This window comes from Pelophylax lessonae (assembly GCF_965119305.1).
Source record: "Pelophylax lessonae genome assembly, chromosome: 13".
NCBI classification, from domain to species: Eukaryota; Metazoa; Chordata; class Amphibia; order Anura; family Ranidae; genus Pelophylax; species Pelophylax lessonae.
The window spans coordinates 150,137,250-150,160,301 of record NC_138780.1 but is presented as its reverse complement, the minus strand read 5'-3'; the positions used below and the strand labels follow the sequence as shown (position 1 = coordinate 150,160,301).

Here is a 23,052-nt window from a genome sequence, read left to right as displayed (position 1 = left end):
GACAGGTGGCTTGTTTACATAAGCCACCCGCCTTTCTCCCGCTCTACCGACGATTGGCGAGTGACCGGTGGACATCGGGTCCGCCGGTCACACACCGGGACTCCTCTGTGAACGAGCCGAGGCGGGCACGCGCCTCAGCGGGCGCGCGCTTGCCCGCTATTGGCTCAAAACCCGGTGACAGGCTAGTGATGTAGATCTACGTCACTCTGCCTGGCCGGGGCTGACTGCCGCAGTAAATATACTGTGCGCAGTCGGCAACCGGTTAATAACAAGGAAATGGTGCTACAAATGTCCCAATTAAATATTCTGTGCTGTGCTCAAACAGTGAAATAGTGCTTCACTCCACTTTACTCATTAGGTGCTCCAAGTGACTGGTGCTCTTTAAGCAGCTCACCTCATAGATAGACTCATGAAGAGTCATATACGCATCAGTGGTATACAGATAGTCTGCCTATCCCTCCTCTCCAGGGCTCCAACTTCCAGTGAACCAGCCTCCAGGTCCCGGTAACACTCAGGCAAAGAAAGGGAGAAGGATCTAATACTCTCAGTTTAATGTTTTATTAGAGATCAAAAATGTATGGCACTTACAGAGGTGGCACTTGAGACAGTGCGTGCTAAGACAGGCTGACAGCGTGTGGAGATAAGACCTTCCTAGGTCTGACGTCTGGCGAGTAGGCTCCTCCCCCGTACGCGTTGCGTCATGTGACCTCGTCAGCAGGGGTCTCTTAAAGAGCACCAGTGACTTGGAGCACCTTAACGAGTGAAGTGGAGTGAAGCACTAGTTCACTGTTTGAGCACAGCACAGAATATTTGATTGGGCTATTTGTAGCACCCTTTGCTTGTTATTAAGGACTTTGTTTGGGACTTTTTTCAGTTTATTTGCATTTTTGTACCATTGAACTATCATCTATTATTGGGATCATTTATTCATAGTGTCATTTATTATTGGGATTCTTACTGCACAATTTTTTTTTGCACGATTCATATTATTGATTTACCACTCATAGTGAAATTTCATCTTATCTGTTTTATGTATGATTTGAGCCACTATTGCAGTTTTTTATACTTTGGCGCAGCATTATTGATTTATTTTATACTGTCTGCCATTATTGGTCATCATTAAAGCATATGGTAAGACTATACAAGCTGAAAAGACAAGGAACACTTGTCAAACACTATTCCCCTCAGTGTCACTCGGGGATGATTGTATTGGTGTGCCATTGTACCTGCTGGATTTTATTTACACTACATGGCCAACATGTTCACACCTAGCCATTGTACTTACAGTATATGTGTTTGTTGAACAGCCTATTCCAAAATCATGTTGCAGCTAGAACAGCCTCTACTTTTCTGTCAAGACTTTCCATAACAATTTGGAGTGTCTCCAAGAATTGTGCCTATTTAACCATAGCAGCATTTGTAAGATCAGTACTGATATTGGATGAGAAGACCTAACTCACAATCTGAGTTCCAGATCATTCCAAAATTATAGAAGCACATTCGTCTAAAATGTTTTTGTATGTTGTAGCAATCCTGAACCCTAAAATAAGGAATTGTTCTATTATTTTTGGGATGTGTGATGTAATAAGACATATGAATACCTTCTGTTAAAAAAAAAAATACGATGTACATGTATATACAGTTTGGAATAAGTCGTTCTGTAAGATTAGGTTGTATCTGAGCAATACACCAGCAGTTCTAGATGTACAGTTTACTATTGGGGCAACAACCTGAAATTAAAATTCCTCCTATTTTTGGTGTTTATTATAGAATGGGACATGTCAATACCCTCTATTCTAAGAAGGTCCTATTGTGCAAAGTTGTAGCATTAACAATAACCTTTACTGAAAACACTTGAACTTAATCTGTTAGGGGGGTGTCCACATACTATTGGGAACATAGGTACGTATGATGGTCAGGTATCTTTTGTCTGGTGTCCAACCTGCAGCCCTCCATCTGTTGCAGAACTTTAAGACCAATGGGGCATTGCAAGGGTAACATTTACAAGCATGACTCCCAAAGGCAGAGGCAACAGTGTACAGAATGCAGAAGGTGGCTAGAAATACCCAAAACTTCCAAAAGGTGGGAATTGTGGCAAGGGGATCTCTCTCTTGGACGATATAAACAGGGTTGTTTTGGGACTCATTCCACCTTTTAACTGGATTATATTACCTTTGTGTGAAATGACCCTTTAATATTTGTATTTTTAGTTCAATTGGATCCCAAACTTGTGTGTTTGGCAGTCTGCACACCAGAGCTGTGCTATATATAAAAATAATTAGGAGGTTCTCTGTGTACTAACTTTTCCTCAGACACTCTGGCGTTGATTTACTAAAACTGGAGGGTGCAAAATCTAGTGCAGCTCTGCATTGAAACCAATCAGCTTGCAGTTTTTTTTTTTTTTTTTTTTTATCAAAGCTTCATTGAACAAGCTTAAAGTTGTAAGATGATTGGCTAACCTGCACAGCTGCACCAAATTTTGCAGTCTCCAGTTTTAGTAAATCAACCCCTCTGTGTCAAATAATACGTTGATCAAAATTCTTTATTCTTTCTGTAATAGTCTTTAAAGTATTCTTTACACAGGTTGCATGACTGTTAATAACAATTTATTATTTTTCAGGAACAAGACGTGAACGTTGCGGGTACCGCATTATACGTCATCGCCGCCACTCCGAGGATCAGATGCATTGTCTTGGGAAAAACAAGAAAATAATTGAAAACATAAGCAGAGTAAAAGAAGTTCTTCCCTGTGCCTTGGGCCCAGAGCAGTTTGTGTTATCATTAATTGAGGCAGAACCTCCCAATGTTTTATTAATGAATCGCCCCTGTAAACCTTTCACTGAAGCGTCCATGATGATGTCACTGACTAAGCTTGCTGACAAGGAACTGGTTCACATGATTGCATGGGCAAAGAAAATACCAGGTAAGTCATGGAGGAGAGGTGCAAGTAAGTGAGTTCTGTATGTGTGTGTGCAAGTGCAATTGTGCGTGTGTGTGCAATTTCTCAACCAATGATTCTTTGTATAGACTTGGTATGACTTTTTAAGAGTGTTACTTTTTCCAGGCTTTGTGGAATTGAGTCTATATGATCAAGTTCGCTTGTTGGAGAGCTGTTGGCTGGAAGTTCTAATGATGGGACTCATGTGGAGGTCAATAGAACAACCTGGAAAGCTTATCTTTGCACCTGATCTCACTGTTGACCGGTGAGTTATAAAATGGGAAAAAATGTCCATCATTTCATCGTCTGATATTTAAAGGGACACCAAAACCTATAAATTATGTCTAATGTTGTTATTAAATGATAAATGATTGTTAAAATGGTCTCATTGTGGGAATATATTACGCTTCTTTGTTTAAAGTATATCTAAAGTCCCAAATTGTTGGATACAGTAGGGAAGAGCTCAAAACTCTCTCAAATTTTTTTATTGCTAGATCTGTAAGGAAGAAAACACTAAAATGAGAACCTATGAAGTCCATATTAAATCTTAATCAGAATCTTGTATCATATATTCCAACATGTTTCAGGGGTTCAAAGGGCCCCTCTTCATCAGGGCTTTAGTATTTCTGAACGAAGCGTGTACTGGACTGATTCAACTGGAGGAAACCTGGGGTAATTAGTATGATTGCTCCAGATGGTGGTTTTAAAGCTGCCTGTGTCCCCCCTGAGCAGACTCTCTACCTGTCTTGGTGATCACTGTAACTGGGACTAAAAGTTAGTGAAATTCTAAAATGTTGTGTTTTCACCAGAATAGAAATAGAGACAAAGGAATTGATTTACTAAAGACAAATGGACTGTTTACCTGGCAAGGGAAGTTGCACTTTGCAAGGGAATTCTTTCCCTAGAGATTAGTGAATGAAGTGAAACTCTGCTCTCTTTTATCATCCAGTCACATGCAAGCAAAATGGCTGTTTTTTTTTCTTGAATTTCTTGAATAGATTGGTTACTCTTTGCAAAGTGACATGTCACGATATTCACTACGATATTTCTGAGTCTTTGGATTCAGGGACCCAAATCAGGACTCAAAGAAGTAGTAAAAAAAAAAGATTTCCTCCTGCAAGGTAAAGGCACAATGTGCTGGTATGCATTGCATACTAGCATACATTATGGAAGACTTACCTAGAAACGAAGCCCTCCAGCGGCACGCTATAACCGCTGAAGAGGCTTCCTTCTTCACCCGGTCTTCCTTCCGGGGTTACGGGACGCCATGACACAGAGCTCTGAAGGAACAGCACAGGCATGCTGTTTCTTGAGAGCGAATTCGCCAGTGACTTCACCAGCTGTTGCTCACTGGAATATCTCCTAAAGGGTGCACGGTAAGGAGATATTCATTTAACCTACTGGAAAGATTTATTATTTATTATAGGCTTACCTGTAGGTAAAAATAAAAAAAATACTGTTTACTACCACTTTAACAGAGCATGGGTTCCATTGCTTTGTTGGTACAGTACAGTTAAATTCTGGCTTGCAAGTAAAGCACAACAAAGAATGAAAGCTCTAACCAACAGCAACCAATTATCTAACTTCAAACACCTGAAATCTAATTGGTTATTATGCACTTTGCATATCTTCATTGCTGTTTGTAAACTGCTCCAATAAAAGCCTGAAAGTGTTGTTCAGCTCAGAACAGCTATGCATTTATCTTTCAAATGATAAGTAAAATTACCCAGGTGGTAAGACATTAGATGTGTCCTCTGAGCCGCTGCAGCAATTTGATACAAAAGGAAAGGGGCTTGTCCCCCAAAACTCCTAAGTTTCTCAACCGTGTAGACACACAGCTCTATCCTACTCGCTAGAGCTGTGTGTCTAAAAAGCCTGTTTTTACCTATCTTTATGAGTATAATACGAACTTTGCTTTTTTGTTAGAAATTCTGTATATAGCCTTACAGAACAGACAGTGCACAGTCCATATAGGCTTTTCTGCTTAACTGCAGACAGAAAACAGGAACTTTATTATAGAGAAAAGAAATAGAGCATACCATAGATGCAGCTACAAACATATAAACACTGCCATCTACTGATTGAAGAATATATCTCTACTAAATACTGATGTACAGTAGTTGTTGCACTAAATACATTTCTGTATTCCAACACCCCCACTCAACAACTACTCCTTATATTATTCCCATTTCGGATTTCAGTTTCAGAAATCCGTATCGTGTAATTGATTTTCTCAAAATATCTGCAATGTTCATCAGCAGCTCTGATCCACTTTTGTTTCTTATGAGTTGGAAGTCTTTGCATGTCATCCCATGAATCTGGTACTGGTTTCAATGCTACGTAAGCAACATATGACAGACCTTTGGCAACAAAACCTTTATTGCTTCTGGTGGATTTCCTGATTGAAGCCTCTTGTGGCCTGGTTTCTTCTTGTACAGCATATGGATTGTCTGCATTAATTTCTATTTCTGTGTCACTCTGCTGCTTATCTTCATGTGACACTGATGTGAAATTTCCCTCAGTTTGAAGTATTTGTGTTAGTTCATGAAATGATGTACATACTGAAGCTTCATTGACAATTACACTTGTTTGTGTCTTGGTGTAGAATTCTGTATCCCTTTTAAGATTCACTACACACCACCAGTGTACCTTCCCTTGTGCAAGCATCCCATTTTGTATGTTTGTCTTTTAGGATGTGCACATAGACCTTGCTTTCAAAAACATTTAGATGGTTCAAATTCGGGGCCCTCCATTCTTTTGTTTATATGGAGTTTGCTCAGCTGATTTTCCTGGTAGTCAATTTTGGAGATAGCAATTGGTCATAATTGCCTCCCCCAAATATTTGGTTGGCATATCTGCATCAAACAGCATGGTTCTTCCACTCTCACATAGAGTACTGTTCATTCTTTCTGCAACCCTGTTTTGTTCTGGGTTGTATGGTACAGTAATTTGAAATATTAGGCCATGCTTTCCAAGTATTGCCTGTGTGTTATCACCTGTATATTCAATTCCATTGTCTGTGTGCAATACACTCGGCATTATGACAGATTTGTTGCTTACTTGAGCCACATACTTTTCAAGTTTATCTGGTACTTCACTTTTGTTGTGTAACAGATATAGTGTAGTATACCTAAAATAATCATCTATAAAAATGAGAAAATACCTCTTCTTTCCTGTAGTTAATTTTTCCATTGGACCGCAAAGATCCAGAGGTCCAGAGGTTTCTTAGCTTTGCTGTTATTCTGCTTTGGAAAGGCTTTTTTTTTGGTCATTTTTCCTTTTATACAGCTGGTGCATTTCATTGTTTGATCACACAGACTACTTTTTATTCCACTTGCATAGTCATTCTCAGTTAAATTATTTATTATGCCAAGACTGCTGTGCCCATGTTGTCTGTGCCACTTGTGAATGTAGTTTGAATGTTTTTCCTCCTTGGCAGTATTAACCACCTCATTGCAGTTCAGCTGATACAGTCCATCTGTAATTTTAGCCTTTGCAAGTAAGATATCCCTTTAGTGATGGTACAACTGTCCTCTCGAAAGGTCACTACATTGTCTTGTTTTGTGAGCTGCTTTACGGATAAAATATTTGTTTCAAGAGCAGGGACATAGCTGACATTTTTCACAGGTATCTTTCAGGTGACACTCTGGTAAATATGACAGTAAAGAAAACATTCCTTCTGATTCCATTATTTGCCCATTATTTGCCCATTAACTATGGTGATTTTCCTGTTTTAGTCAAGGTGAATAAAAAGATTTCTGTCATTTGTCATGTGACTCGTAGCTCCTGAATCAACACACCATGCCTGCAAAGATGAGGAGCAACTTTTGGATTGAAAAACAAATTCATTAACTGAAGTAAAACCAGTTTCTTCCTTTACACTTTTGGCCTTTTGTAGTTATAGTTTGGTTTTGCATTCTAGCTTTCCAGGTTCTGCAATCTGCTTTTATATGACCTTGTTACTTGCACACAAAACATTCATGTATTACTTGTTGCATGTTACTGTTTTTGTTCCTATTTTCATCTTTAAAGCAGACTCTGGGACAGAATTACCATCTCTATTAATGCTTTCTGTTTTACGCTTTCATTCATTCACAAGCGTACCCTTAACATATTACAATGTCAGTTCATCATCTGGACGTGCATCAAGTGCTGTGACAAGCGTTTTATAACTTTCTGGTAAACCACTGAGTAATTGTGCTGCGACATGAAAATCTTTTATTTCTTCTCCATTACCTCTTAGGTGTTAAACTATTTCCAAAGTGTGCTTTATGTAATCCTGCATATCCTGGCCTTTCATTAGCTTGGTTTGGTATAGCTTTATATTCAAATACAGTTTATTGCTGAGATTTGCTCTTGCATGCACCTTTTTTAATCCTTCCCACATTTCTTTAGCAGTTTCACACTTACATATATGTATGCTTTGATCATCTTCTATGCTAAGAGAGATTGTGCTCTGAGCTTTCTGATTTTTACCTATCCACTCATCTGAAGGGTGTTCTGGCCTGGCTTAATTTTTACATTTCCATGTACTTTCTATTATTAGCAACATTTTTCTCTTGAATTTGCAAGACTGGTAGTTCTGGTTTGTCAGATTAGATTTGCAAATGAAAGCTATGTTGCAGCTGTTCTACCAGCCATTAACTTTTATTTTGTTGCAGTCTCCTTTCTGTTGCTATATTTTGCACTTCGTTCCTGTAGCTGGCTATGTGTGGGCTATGACTGGGTTTTCTGCTTTTCTCTGGGTGGATGTCTGGACTATGCCTGGGCCCGAACCTGTTTGAAATCCTGTATATAACCCTACATAACAGACAGTGTACAGTCAACATGGGCTTTGCTGCATAACTGCAGACAGGAAATAGAAATTTTATTACAAAGAAAAGACATAGAGCATACCATATATGCAGCCACAAACCTATAAATACTGCCATCTGTTGAAGAATATACGTCTACTAAATTCTGTAAAGTACTTGTTGCACAAAATAGAATTCTGTATTCCAACATTTTCAATAAATGGTTATGGTGTTAATTCACTAGGCATTTGTGTTCTCTTGTGTGTGTTTTTTTACAGTCTCCAAACTGTAGCCCGTAGGCCAGATGTGGCCCTTTGCTTGCCCTTATAGGGCCCTTGTGGCACTATTTCTTTCCATTGATACAATGCACTATTCCTTCCACTGACACCAAAGACGGAGCATTATTCCTCCTTCTGATACCAACAATGGGGCACTATTCCTCCCACTGACACCAGAGATGGGGAACTAATTCTCACACTGACACCAATGATGTCATTTCTTTTAGTTCCACTGACTCCCAAGTCTATGCCATTGTTTACTCCCACTGACGCTGGGGCATTTTCTACTCCCACTGGCTACAGTCCGGTCCCCCCTAAAGTTTGAAGGACAGTGGCGCTTTGTTTTGAAAGTTTGGAGACCCCTGGTCTAAGACTAGCCATACAATTTAACATTTCTTTCTTGCAATCCTGCTGTCTGAATGAGAGAAATAAATAGATTTTGCCATTCATGTGGCATGTGGGCATCTACCCTGTTTTCTAACAGCCACTGTTCCCGTGGCTGTCAGAATACCCAAACAGTGACATCTAATTTGCTGTAGTTACCGTTTGGCCAAAAAATCCTGCCTGACAGTTTTCAGAGCTGGGTAGTGCCATCTCAGCCATCCAACAGATTATAGTTCTCTATCAACTGTTGCTGTTACTCACTACACATCAGACACCTGCTGATTGTTTCCTGTTCCGTTTGAGTCTTGTAATACAGGCAGATTGACCCTTTCGGGATCAAAGTCTTGTAGTCAGATTTGGAGGCTTTTTCCCACCCTAAGTTTCTCCGAGCCTCTAAATTCTGGGTTCCAAATGAAGACTTGCCAATCCTGAGAAAACTGTAGAACAGTTTTCTTCTCTGCAACCTAACGACCCTGAAACCACTCACCCTGGATGAGTATCCCTGGATACTCCAAAAATGTATTTTATCATCCTCTTAGAAGGGACCACAACCCAAATAGCAGGAAACTATATCTGCCTTTCAGGATCCATCCCTGGACTCCTATACAACAAGCCTGGCAAATTAATTTCAATCTGGTAACCATTGCAAAACTATTCCCCCTTTTCTTAACAAACTTCATGCATTCTCTAACTTTGAAATATGAGGGCCAACCTTCTCCCTTTTCCTTTTTATGCAATAATCCTAACAGCCTCGATGGTTCCCTTTCCCCTCCTCTTTTCTTGTCTAACAATCCCTTCCTCCTCACCCCCTAAACCCTTCCTGGCTTTTCCTCACCTTCTGCTTGTTACTTGTTCCCTAAAAAGCCTTTTCTTTTAGCTTCCTTTCTCTTTCATTCAACTTCATTCAACTCCATTCCTTCTTTTCAGTTTTTAACCCACAGCTCTACTGTTTGAAACTCAGTGGGGGGAACTTACCTTACCATTTACATACTTACTCAAATTGACTTACTGGCTGCTAATGCAACATGTGCTTAGGAGAAGCCCATAGTGCTCATGGGCTTACTTATGTAATATTCTTAGACCCGCCGTTCAGTTTCTGTTTATGCCTAATTTCAATTTGGTTGCTTACTGAGCATTTAAGTATACAGTGCCCAACCTGCCTTCAAAATTCTGTAGGCACTCTGATATATTATACACAACTCTACTGTAGACTTTGAGCTAAAATGTGTATATCTCTGTTCACATTTTAATAGAAAAAATATTGTTACCAGAAGCTTTTGACCAGTTCTCCTTGCAAAATTACTTTTTCTCTGTCGCTCATTGACAGACGTAGTCTTCTTGATTCACAAGAACTGGGTTATGTTGTCTCCGCAGGAGCAGGACTAGGCAGAAAGAAAAAACGTTCTGGCTCCACCTTAGGGGCAGTCCCTGAGGGTATATCCTCCCTCTCTCTGCTACAAGGCATGAGTTTTTTTCTGTCTAGTCAGGAGTAAGGACCTAAGTTCCTTGCTGGGATCTTTTTTGGTCCTGGCAAGATTTTTTCTTTAGAAAAAATATTTTTTAGGTAGTTTTCTCCAGTGTTTTTTTCCTGTGAGATCTTCAAGCATAAAGGAACTCGTCAAAGACGAGGGCCTTCTTTCTCTGCTCACAAAAAGTTTTTTCGTCCCGCGGGTGAAAAAATTAAGTCCTCCAAAGCTCCTTCAGGAGGCTTCAGGGGACGTTGGTCGGGCAAGCAAAAGCCCGCCCCCTCCAGACCTGAAGATAAATCGTCCAAAGCCTGAAGGTGCGCCCCCACCCATAATTGGGGTGGGGGGACGTCTTCGCCGGTTCCCGGATCCATGGCTTTCCAGAATCCCGGACAAGTGGGTTTGCGAAGTCATAAGGTCAGGGTACAAGATCGAGTTTCGATCTCTCCCACCGGTGCGATTCTTCCCTTCCAATATCCGACTATCCCCGGATTGTCTAGAAGATCTGCGGAGAGCAGTCACGGATTTACTACAACAAGGAGTGGTAGTCCACGTTCCTTGGACAGAACGTTTTCAAGGGTTTTATTCAAACCTATTTACAATACCCAGGAAAGAGGGCAAAGTGCGTCCAATTCTGGACTTAAGGGCACTCAATTCCTTTCTCAACATAAGGAAATTCATTCAAGATGGAATCCATTCGCACAGTAGCAGCCTTCCTGCATCCAGGGGATGTCCTAGCGTCCATAGACATCAAGGACGCCTATCTTCACATTCCCATTTTCGCAGGACATCAGCGGTTTCTACGCTTTTCCGTAGAAGAGAACCACTATCAGTTTGTGGCGTTACCTTTCGGTCTCGCCACGGCTACTCGGGTCTTCACAAAGGTGTTGGCCCCAATGTTGGCACTACTGCGCCAAAGAGGCATATCGATTCTAGGTTACCTAGACGATCTCCTGCTTCATGCAGAGACTCCTCAGACCCTGCTACAAAACATAGAAATTACTATAATTTCTTTAATGGAATTCGGGTGGCTGGTGAACCAGCAAAAGTCATTTCTGGTTCCCACCCAGAGGCTCGAATATCTGGGTCTAATTCTAGACACAGTCAGGTCAAGAGTTTTCCTTCCGGTAAGGAAACTCTGGAAGATTCAATCAGCAGTCCAGTTGTTACTATCCAACAGCTGGTCTTCTCTTCGAACTTGCATGAGGGTTCTGGGGTTGATGGTGGCTTCCTTCGAAGCAGTCCCATTTGCCCAGTCCCATACCCGAATTCTTCAGCAAGAGATTCTTCTCAGATGGAATCGGAATCCGGAATCCCTGGACAATCGGATCCGATTGAGCAAACAGACCAGAGAGTCTCTGGTCTGGTGGCTTCGGTCTCCGATGCTCAGCCAGGGAAAGTCATTTCTGCCAATATATTGGACGATAGTGACCACGGATGCCAGTCTATCCGGATGGGGAGGAATTCTCGGTCAGTTATCTGTCCAGGGACTTTGGTCCCTGGAAGAATCCAGGTTGCCGATAAATGTATTGGAACTGAGAGCGATCAAACTTTGTCTGATTCACTGGACCGAGCAGCTCCAGGGCAGCCCGGTTCGGATCCAGTCGGACAACGCCACGGCCGTGGCTTATGTCAATCACCAGGGGAGCACCAAGAGTGTCCGAGTGGCCAAAGAAGTGGCTTGCATTCTTCGCTGGGCGGAACGATTTGTTCCAGCTATCTCTGCGGTGTTCATTCCGGGGGTGGAGAATTGGCAGGCAGATTATCTCAGCCGTCAGACTCTGGATCAGGGGGAATGGTCCCTCTACGTCCATCCAGAAGTTTTCCACCAGTTGTGCCTACGGTGGGGCACCCTGGATGTGGATCTGTTGGCATCACGATTCAACAGGAAAGTACAGAGATTCGTGGCTCGCTCCCGCGATCCTCTAGCAGAGACCGCAGACGCACTGATCGCCCCGTGGGGGCAATACCAGCTAATGTATGCCTTCCCTCCTCTCGGGTTACTGCCAAGACTTCTTCGCAGGATAGAGGAGGAAGGAATTCCAGTAATCCTGGTAGCTCCGGACTGGCCTCGCCGAGCGTGGTACGCCACGTAGTACCCGCCCCTCTATCATTGAGTTGGGTTGGGTTAAATTCTCTGTTGCTGCTTTGTGACAGAACTGATGCCTTGTAGCAGAGAGAGGGAGGATATACCCTCAGGGACTGCCCCTAAGGTGGAGCCAGGACGTTTTTTCTTTCTGCCTAGTCCTGCTCCTGCGGAGACAACATAACCCAGTTCTTGTGAATCAAGAAGACTACGTCTGTCAATGAGCTAAGAGAAAAGGATTTTACGGTAAGATCTTACAAAAATCCGATTATTTTGAAGATGCTTGTGAAGTGAATAACCTCGGATGAAACAAATCCTAATACATAAGTTGCACCTACTTATCTACAGCCATCTCTTCTCTTCCATTTAAATCCAGAATTTACACAGCTTTTCTGAGCTTCAAGTGGCAGGGGGCAGAGATCAGATGTTACACACTGCACAGTTTAGAGAGGACAGCTGAGTGTAATCTGAGACCTGAGTGGAGGGAATGGACACACCCCCTGTATACAATCTCATAAGCAAACATGCACAGCTGAGGCTCTCAATCCCAGTCTATGTGCTGGAGGTCCCCTTCCCTGTCCCCATCTATTTGGTTAAGTCAGCACAAACCAGTCAGAAATGACTCATGCAGATAGCAGAAGAACAAGACTGCAGACAGAAATCACACTTGGTGGTTTGGATTGAGGAAAGTACACATTATAGAAGGAAACTCTTTATTAGTTTTTCATGTCAGAGGTTTAAAATCACTTTAATAATGTGAACAGGTAGAAAAGTACATATCTTAGCACAATCCTCCAAACATTAATTAAGCCATGTCCATTTTCACAGCAGTGAGACATTTTCTGGTTCATAATACAATTGTAGAAGGTGTGAAGCCCTATAATGTGGGACAGTTTCAAGAAATGGGTCGTAATGTCTCTCAGGAGCTCTAACAAGTTCTTTGCTTTACCCAGAGTACAAAGCACATCTTGGCACTAACAGTCCATTTTCTCCTCGCTACGTGAGACTATGATAAATGATAACAAAAAAAAAAAGTATTGTTTGTCTGGCACTTGAGTATTGTCCCACAACACTGTTTTTATCACATGTGAATTTAATGCAGAATTAACAATTTATTTGGGAGTAGCCCTGGAAACGATGACAAGGTAATGTAACCCTTGACTTTAAACTTAGGAGCCCAGTAACATACTGTTTATGAGCTGTGATGTCCCGTGCATAATCATGCATTGCTTTACAGTTTCACTCCCGACAGCAGGTTTTCAGCACGCTGTGCAACTGGTCCCCTGAAGCAGGTTCCATTCATTGCTCAGCTGGTCACAGGCTTTCTTATGTCATCATGTACAATGCTAGGCCAACAAAAATAAGACATGTCCCATTTCTGTCAATAAAGCGCACCACAACACATGGTAGTGCACTATTTTATGTTGTCTGGCTCAACTGTGGATATAGGATTATGTATATAGAAGTTTTCTCTTTATGTGTGCATGCATTTTTTCTGTTGGTTAAATTAAATGGACTTTTGTCTTTTTTTAACCAGACTAACTATGTGGCATGCTGCAAAGTGGGATACCCTGGAAGTGCTTTGCAATGCCATTCAAAATTAATGTCCCTACATTGCACCACACCAAGCTTCATGGTTCTTCCTGTGCATTGTGGTAATGTGAGAAAACACATCTTACTGCAATGTATAGGTGTAAATGGGTCCTAAAAAATAAAAAACGATTTTAAAAATTTGAAAAAAAAAAAAATTAAGATGCAGCATAAATCTTTTCTTTGCTAAAGTTTATGATACTCACAACTTCTAAACACAAAAATCATTGCCCAGAGTTTTCAATATACTACCAATGCATGTTTTGTGGACCTAACGAGCTCAGAAAGTCTCAGTTACAATATGAGGATCAAAATATATGAACTTCCATTGTAAACCTGAATGTAAAGCGATGGAATTGTAAGGATTGTAAAAGACATGAGGCACCCTTGGGTACCCTTAAAGGGAAAATTGAACACAAACTCCTTCTTCAGGCGCATGCTCCGATAACGCGCCGCCATAGCGTCCCGCATCACCGCCAGGAGTGACGTCAGGATCCCAGGACCCACGAGTGACAGCGTTCCACCAGCTGGCGGGGAGCCCACGGACACCACCGAGGCCGTCCCTGGGCATACGGAGGAACCCCCCTGCCGCTCTCATCGGGACCCACTGCCTTCACCACCAGGACTCGCTCCAGTAATGCACCAGATGACCTATACATCTTGATAAAACTGCCTCTCATTCACCTGGAAAATGTGAGTGTGATACTGCTGTACTTACTTCAATAAATGTCTTACTGCACTTAGAAGGCGCAGCGCTTTTTCCCTCTTGTCTCCCCCCAGTGATCACTTCTGTCTCTTCCGCCAGCAGCCGCTACAGTGGAGAGCTACCCCCTGAACTTGGGGCCCCCTCACCCCCGTTTTTTTTTCCAACCCCCCCCCCCCCCCCGGGTCCCCAGGACTAGCCCACACTGAGACCTCTTCTTGCGCCAATTTACCACTCAACCAGTGGGAATAAGACTATTCCTTATTTTGGTAGTAGGTAAGAGAAAGGCTGTTCCTTATAGTGGTAGCAAGTCTGTCCCACATAGTGGTAGTCATTGGGTGTAAGATTGTCCCATATAGTGGTAATCAGTGGTAGCAAGACTGTCCTATATAGTGGTAGTCAGTGGGAGCAAGACTGTCCCTTACATTGGTAGTCAGTAGAAGCAATATTGTCCTTTATGTTGATAGTCAGTGGGAATAAGATTATCCCTTTTTTTGGTAGGAGGTAAGAGAAAGACTGCTCTTTATAGTGGCAATCAGTGGGAGCAAGTCTTTCCCATATAGTGATAGTCAGTGGGAGTAAGACTGCCCTATATAGTGGTAGTCAGTGGGACCAAGACTGCCCCTTATATTGGTAGTCAGTAGAAGCAAGACTGTTGCTGATATTGGTAGTCAGTTAGAACAAGCATGTCCCTGATGTTGCTAGTCCCTTATAGTTGTAGCCAGTGGGCACAAGACTATCCCATATAGTGGTAGTCATTGGGATCAAGAGTGTCCCTTTATATTGGTAGTCAGTAGAAGTAAGCTGGCCCCTTAAAATGGTGTCACTAGGAGTAACACTGACTCTTACATTAGTGTTTAGTGATAGGAAATGTGCGACTTACATTGATGAAGAGGAGACAATGGCATGTACATTGGTGGTGATTGAGAGGAAAAGTGTCCTATACATAGGTACCCAGTGTTTACTTACCTGAGAGATGGGATGGCATGCTTTGTGCACCACGCCACCAACTTTGGCTCTGCCAGGATATGACACTGGAACAATACAGGCACTGTGACATAGTGCAGGCACGCTGTGGGTCGTTGAAATGGGCCACGAAGCCGGGGACATGGGTGACAGTTGCCTGTGTTTAACTACAAATCTGATTTAAGGACAGGAGGTAATTTTTAAAGGTATTTAAAGGTGCAGGCCCTGGGCCTGTCATTTTGATCCTGTCTTATTTAGTTCAAAGGTTACTAAACTGAAACAAGCTTGTAAAACAGGAATTTGTAGTCCTGATTTTTAGCGATGACATTTTTGGTCTTTACTGTGTACATATGTGTCATGGGTCATTGATTCACTAGGTATTGACACCAGGATCTGTATAGTATGACCACCCTGCAACTGGCACCTTAACAGCAAGGTTGGCAATGGCATCTCCCATACTTCTATCATCACAGGTTCATGTTAAACCACTTGGGCGTGCTGATCCACAGAACATGAACTGTTGACAAAGTTTGAGGACAGCTTTAGAACCATGTACCGGAATATTTTTTCTCTAAGACTTCTGGAACTTATATGCCATATTTTGTTTGTAACAGACAATTGTGGCCTTGCTGTTGTTTTTGTTTCAAATTCCAACTTGTTTCTATTCCCCATTGCCCTGTATCTGAAATCATATTCTCTTTAAACATACATCTTGTGCCTGACACCCAGGGCGCCGTGTCAGGACAACAAATCTTCAAACACTTTTAAACAGTAAGAGTCTGTACAAGTTGACTCATTATTTTTTAATTTGCTCCTAAATGTACCACGTCTCTCCCTGTTCTTCACTAAATATTTCAATTTCCTTGGAATGACTTGCAAATTATATTTTTTCCCTTTTTTTTGTGGTTGTTTGAAAATGGTTTCCTCACGTGAACCCTCCTGTGACTGAGAATTATGTAAAATATTCTTCTTGCTCACGGCGCTGTTAACAAGCAGGTCAAAACCGATTTGGCAGCTGTTGTTTAGTAAATATTTATTAAAGCATCTCTTTAAGCAGGGAACATTGGGTAAAGCGCAGAACATTTTTTTGTGATTAAAACTAGCTACTGCTTTAATTTTAATATAATATATTTTTTTGCCACTCATACATTGCTGGACTATTTAAAGGTACACGTCATTCAAACTGAAAAACGAATTTTGAGATGCATACAGGTAGCATTGCAGGCTTGCTGAGTCGTCTGGTTTCAGACATTGCTCTACTACACCAGTCCACCTGTATCCTTTTATCCTATTCCTGAAACACATCTGCTGGTGGTGCTGGAACATTCTTGTTGCTTCTTGCAGCCATCAATCAAAATTTTAATTAAAAAATTAAATTAAAATTCCAGGTTTTGGGGCACTTTATATACTGTAATTCGTCTGGGCCAAGATGGAATACGAAGCTTCCTCTGATTGATCAAGGTGAGGTGGGCAGATGACGTCTTGATTTCCACCTCAGCCAATTAGAAGAAGTCTTGTATTCATAGATAAAAATACAAGACTTGTTTACTTTTGCAAGCAGCAGGTCAATAAAGCTTTGCTGTTCTATAAAGATACATACTCGCATAGAGGCTGTCCTAGGAAATATGGCAGGGTGTGAGCTAAAGGCTGGTGGAACCCTCCATTGCGGGGGATGCCTAGTGCTTCCCGAGTTACCCTGCTAATTCCCTTTTTTCTCACAAGTGTCGCAGAGCTTATGAGGTCTTTGGGATCTTTGGGAATGACCTGCCTTCGGGGGTTAGCTGTACTCAAAGCCATATCATCTGTTCATCTTCATCTGTTAGTGTGCTGTTAACTCAGTCCTTAAGACCTCATTGGCTTCCTACATTGCATTTATTTTGCCTTAATAAGCCCCTGCAAGGGATAAGTGCCTGAGACTGTTTCTGTTCTTGGTTGTGTGTGTACCTTTCTATGTTTTGTACCACATTAATAAATCACTAAAATATTTATAAAAATAAAAAATACAAGACTTCTCCTTAATGCCGGTGTTCCGTGAAAAAACCCTACCCGTGCAAATTCCCTATCCTTGTCACTTCCGGTGCACCTACGTCATTGAACAGCTGAGCAGCCTAGCAGTGCGCTTGCTCTAAGCTCCGGAGGGTAGGGAATTCTCACTGGGTAGGGGTTTTTTTTACGTTACACCGCATCAGCTGTTGCCGCGGTTACATGAAAACATCTCGGCTGCAACATGAAATCATCTCCGCTCCTACCCCTGTCACTTCCCTGAACTACTAAATGTAATAGCGGCAGCGGCTCTATGAAAATATAAATCACAGAGCCTGAGATCTCCGTGATTTATATTTTCATACACCCGCCGCTTTTACATTTAGTAGCCGAGATCAGGGAAGTCACAGGGGTAGGGGCGGAAATGATTTCTTGTTACAGCGTAGATGTTTTCATGTAACCGCGGCAACAGCTGATGCGGTGTAACGTTACAACACACTGCCGTGAAAATTCCCTACCCTCCAGGACCTTCGAGCATGCGCACTGCTAGCCTGCTCAGCTGTTCTGTGACAGGAAGTGACGATGGTATATAATTTTCACAATGTATGGTCTTCTAACGTTACACCGGCATCAAACAGGAAGTTGCCTGTAATGCTGCCAGAACACAGCGCCACTTATGTCCCGCACACACAATACGAAAATCGGATGATAAATCGTCCCTTTTTCTTTGCATACTAGTTGCATATTGAAAATAAAGAGCTTATTAAAGTTACGAAAATTCTCATACGACATAATAAAATATCAGAAATGATGTAATATGTTGTAGTGTATTTGTATTGTATTTTCGAACAACAACTGTACTGATTAAATGAAAACCGCATGATCTGATATTGTACGAGAAAAATTTTCATGCTTGTCCCATTGGATAATATCAGAATGAACTGTCGTGATCGGCTCTTGAAAGCTCTGTTCTAACGATTGGATTATCATACGATCCACGCGAAAGCAGTATTTTTTATCCGATTTTTAGATTGTGTGTACAGGCCATTACTCTATGTATCTAATGCTACTACAGTATATTACAGTGCACACAGCAGCTTAATTTTTAATAATAGAATTAGATCATTTGGGCGACCTTAGCCCAAACAATCTATTTAAAGTGTATTGAAACCTGCACATGTGAATGTGATTGGAGGTAAAGGTAGCACAAAGAGATGACATTACCTGGATTAGACTTCCGGAATTACATTTTTGCTGCCCACCTACTGACCCACTATGTACAGTAGCTGTGTGTGTGTGTTTATTACATATAACTCAGATTAAGGGCTTCAGGTTTCCTCCTATCAGTGCCAAACATGCTGATGTTTTCAAACTGGCCCTAAGGTGTGTGTTTGTTTGTATCACTATGGTATAGACATTTAAAGAAAACCTGTACTGAGAGAAATATGAAGGCTGCTACTGTGGACTTCCCCTTCTGGAAATGTTAGTTGCCTGGCTGTCATTCTCAACAAGTGAGTTCAATACAGTGATCTGAAATAAGTGTGCAGAACAGGAATTCTGACTTCACTTTGCTTTTTTCTAATCTGTATGCCTGTTCCAGGTCAGTCATTAATAAAGTGGAAGAAACATATAACTCTTCTTCTTTCTTAAAAACTCTCCTTCCCATCTAACCTGCATATCCTATATATAAAAGATCAGTGTACTTACCTTTTTTAATCCAGTCCAGTCTAGTCACATTATCTTGTAGCTCTGTCGTCCCAGTATTAGAGAGCAGCTGCTGCAGGGGAGAGGAGGAGCGTAGACAACAGTTGGGCCCTGGGGGTTTATAGGTGACGTCACGGCACCAGGAATTCACAGTCGCTTTCAATCGCTCCCTTACACAGGGATGTCAGAGCTGCTGAATCACCCGACCAGGCTGGACTAGAATAAAAATAAGATGTGTACACAAACTGTTTTTTACAGGGTATGCAGAATAGGTAGAAGGAGGCTGGAGGGAAAGTCAAAATTAGCCCTTACTACCACTTTATAGCAAAGGAAAAAAAAAAAAAAGAATAAAACCTTTTCAGAAAGGGTTAGAAATATAAACATATTTTCTGTATATTGTAGGCTGCTTTGGGGCAAGGACTGTTCAGTGATTTATGTAAAGCACTCTGTAAAGTGGTGATGTTGGTGCTATCTAAATTAAAAATACTAAATTACACCTGTCCTGAGAACAATATGGTGTCTGCCATTGCTGACCTCCTTCTAAAAATGCTGCTGGCCCGGTTGTGTCCACCCTCAATACTTCCCGCTTACCTTGTTGCTTACCCTGCAGTAATTAAAGTTAGAGAGAGGTCAGTAGGATTTACTCATGCCACAGTGATGAAGCAGTGGGTAAAGACTGATTTTTCTATTTACAGGGATGAAGGCAAATGCGTGGAAGGAATTTTGGAAATTTTTGACATGCTACTGGCTACAACTTCCAGATTTCGAGAGCTAAAACTGCAACACAGAGAGTACCTTTGTCTAAAGGTCATGATCCTGCTGAATTCTAGTGAGTAAGGGTGTACCATACTGTAGATTTTGTCTGTAGCGCTACCCCTATAAGAAACATTGGATAGGATCACAGGAAATCACTGAAAGTAATACTTAGTACCCAATAGTAGTGCTATATCAAAGAAATCAGGCACCAATCCAGGTAGTAAAGGCAAACTTAATATATTGTCACCCAATATGGTTAGAAACTCGGCAGTCATGAGATTGATTAACAATGGTAATAACACAATTTAGCATACAGCATGGTTAACAATAAGGACTAAGCATAGGATGACATTTGGTGTCTAGAACACCATAAACAGTAGCAAGGCCACCTTAAGTGCAGCAGTGAGCAGTAGTAAAGTTTAATATCTTGAGTGCTGGAACTATACTGCCGGTGCACTTTTATGGTGGCAGTGCTAGCCCTAGAAAAACTAGGTATGCACTGCCAAAAAAAAAAGAGGATGGTAGCGGTAGGGGCAGGGGAACAAAGAGGGCTTGCAGAACAAATATTACAAAAGGAAAAGCCCTTTTGAGATGTTCTTCTGCCTGCTATTGTTAGGACTCTTTCAGAACATCTTTGCACTTAACAACAGTCCAAGTTAACCTGCATGCAGTATAAGTACAGTATAATCTTGGCGCCAGTGCAAGGTAAATGTGGTGCAGATGTAGTAAAGGTTCAGTATAATGCAGTAAAGGTGCAGTCTAGCCTGGAATAAATGCAGTATAGAGTGCAGTATGAGTGCAGTATGGATTGGGTACACTTGGTTTGTTGCTCTCAGTGGCTCAGTCTCTGCTAGCAGTGTAAATAAACGGTGGATTTCTCTCTCACAAGTTACCAGGGTGCTGCTGTGAACGCTCATTTTAGAAGGGGGCCCCCTCAGTCTTTTCCTGAAAACCTCTGGTGATCAGCTGTGGGAAGCAGAGGGTGAGTGGATGCTTCAGCCTCTCTGCAGCAGCGGTGTAGGATCTCTGATGTGGGCGGTGCTACCTCCGGGTGTCCTCACTCTCAGTCTCAGGCTCGCATCCCCACTGGCAGGTGAATACTCAGATAGAGGTGCTCTGCTCTCCTTCTCTCCTCTGCGCCAAGAGGAAGAACTTTCCTGGGCATTTAATAAAAATCCTCTCTCCACACCTCCTACTGCACAGTGCATATTGGGATCTGTAGTGTAACCATTATAGTGTAGCGATTATATGGCTGCTATCTCAAACTACAACTAGCATTCTCAGTGCTCTGCATAGAAGTCTATGGGCTTGCTTGGCTTTAGTTCTCCCCCTGCTGGTCAGTGGAGTATGCAGCATAACCAAATTTTATGACAGTAGAGGGAGAGAGGCAAATAAAGAGCAATGTCTCCTTCTCTATATTGTTGTAGCAGCACCTGGCTACATGCCCCTTAAAGGATAAGCTCACATTTTTAAAAAAACATATTAAATGCACATCTTTTTGCAGGTAAAAAAAATTTGCATTTATTATTTTTTCTATTATGAGCCTGTAAAGCATTGCACCCACGATCAGCAGATCGCGAGTACCATGCAGGACTACTGAAGACTTGTCTGTGTATCTGTCTGCTCATACCTCGTACAGACATGCAGATACACACTGACAGAAAGAGAGAACAAACTACCAAAGCGCTCAACAGCACAATGGTAGTTTAATAAAACTACAAGCCCCGCACAGCCGTGTTATTTTCAAACAGTGACAGCGGGCGCCCAGAGAAGGAGCCTGCTTGCTGTCACTGGGGAGGGGGAGAGGCTGCATCTGATGGAAATACGGGTGGAACATGTAACATGCTCCAAAAGGTGAATTTATCCTTTAGCTTAGCTAAAATAAAACTGACCTCGCCTAAAAACTTTTAAAGCAACAATAATGTACTGCCAACACCTTATGATGTCTGCAGATACCTGTGTTAGTCTTTAACACCTTAACACCTAACCAACACATATATGTGACTGCATGGTGGTGGGCTTTAAAGCTGAGCTTTCACCTAGATAAATACAGCTAGCAAGATGGGCTCCCCAAGGGGCTCTCTAAGTGTGTAAGGGTAGGGTGCATGCTGTGATAGAAAGATGAGATCTTCTCCATGAGTTTCCCATTAACTTGTTGGGTGCCAAGTGTGGGTTACATAGAAGGACTACACCAGGGTGGGTTCTTCTGGGCTACGCCAGAAAGCAAGAAGGGCCATTTGTTATAACAGAGGGATTACACCTTGCCCGAAAGCATTCTCATCAGTGCAGGGATCAAACAAGGGCTGCAGTCATGTAAAAGTCAAACATTAAGGCAGTCCTCTACCTCAGAGATGAGCTGCTTCTGTGTAATGTTATATAGAGTTCTTCCAAGGATAGCCTCTTGTATTTTAAATACTTAAATAGGTGCTTGTGTTGCATTAGGAGGAACACGCAGAGCCTATGCCCACTCCACCAGTCAGCGTGCCTCACTCCTGGTAACAGAATGGGGTCCCGCTGAGCACATAGCTCGGATCTCATATGTGCTCACTTAACTTTTGTTCCTCCATACCCTGTGATCAGATCGTATCTTTTCTTAATGCTAATCCGCTCCTAGGGACTGACAGAGACAGACAGCAAGTGAGGGAGCTGTAACACCGAACCCCCTCGTTACTGGAGAACCTTACTATGTACCATGTCAATGACTGGTTGCAATTAACCTTTTGTTGCTGTGATGTTACTAGAACCTTTGGCGTGCTGTAGTAGACTCAGACACTTGTGTGTGCGCCAGGACCCCATGTGCACCACTTGAGTAACTTCAGACCAGGCTTTTTGCAGTTAACAGCTTTTATTACAAGTTCAGCGTGATAAACACAATATGGCATAATGTCCTTTCTCTATCTAATGCTAATAGTGGCTGCCTCAGGGTACCTGCATAGGTAAAGTCATTGTGGGTAAAGTCCATAGCTGGCACGACTCGATGAGTGAAGTTCATGACTTGAGGGGAATTCCAAAGGCTGGTGCTCCGTTGATGAACTACAAATCTCAGCATGTCCTGTAAGGTTCCCATTCTTTAGCCCGCTGACCCGCGCACTCTTGAGACCTGAACCTCTGCCTTTATATATGTCACAGGACAGGAGGTTAGACCCTAAAAGCCCATGAATGTGAGCAGAAAAGAAAAGCAGAATTACCCCAATTCCTCTTAACCTGGGCAGCTACACTAATCTGGCTAACATGAAAACAGTAGGCAACCTGCCTATATGTGACTCAATCGCAGTGATCATATGTTCACCACATGGCCTCCCAGTGTTAAAATCCACCTAAGGTAGGCAGGGAGGAAGGAACTAAGCAACTTTTTGTGAATCTGGGGCAAAGTTTCCTAGTTTCTTACCTGTCATTAACAGCTGG

At 42.1% G+C, this 23,052-nt stretch overlaps 1 protein-coding gene across 1 annotated transcript in view; it reads left to right on the top strand.

Annotated features, from left to right (window-relative positions):
- ESR2 (estrogen receptor 2) overlaps window positions 1-23,052 on the top strand; it is a 49,639-nt gene that overhangs the window by 11,581 nt on the left and 15,006 nt on the right. Inside the window, exons 4-6 of the mRNA XM_082242740.1 lie at window positions 2,621-2,923; window positions 3,065-3,203; window positions 19,587-19,720. Coding sequence (XP_082098866.1) covers window positions 2,621-2,923; window positions 3,065-3,203; window positions 19,587-19,720 — 576 coding nt within the window. The remainder of the gene's footprint in view (window positions 1-2,620; window positions 2,924-3,064; window positions 3,204-19,586; window positions 19,721-23,052) is intronic.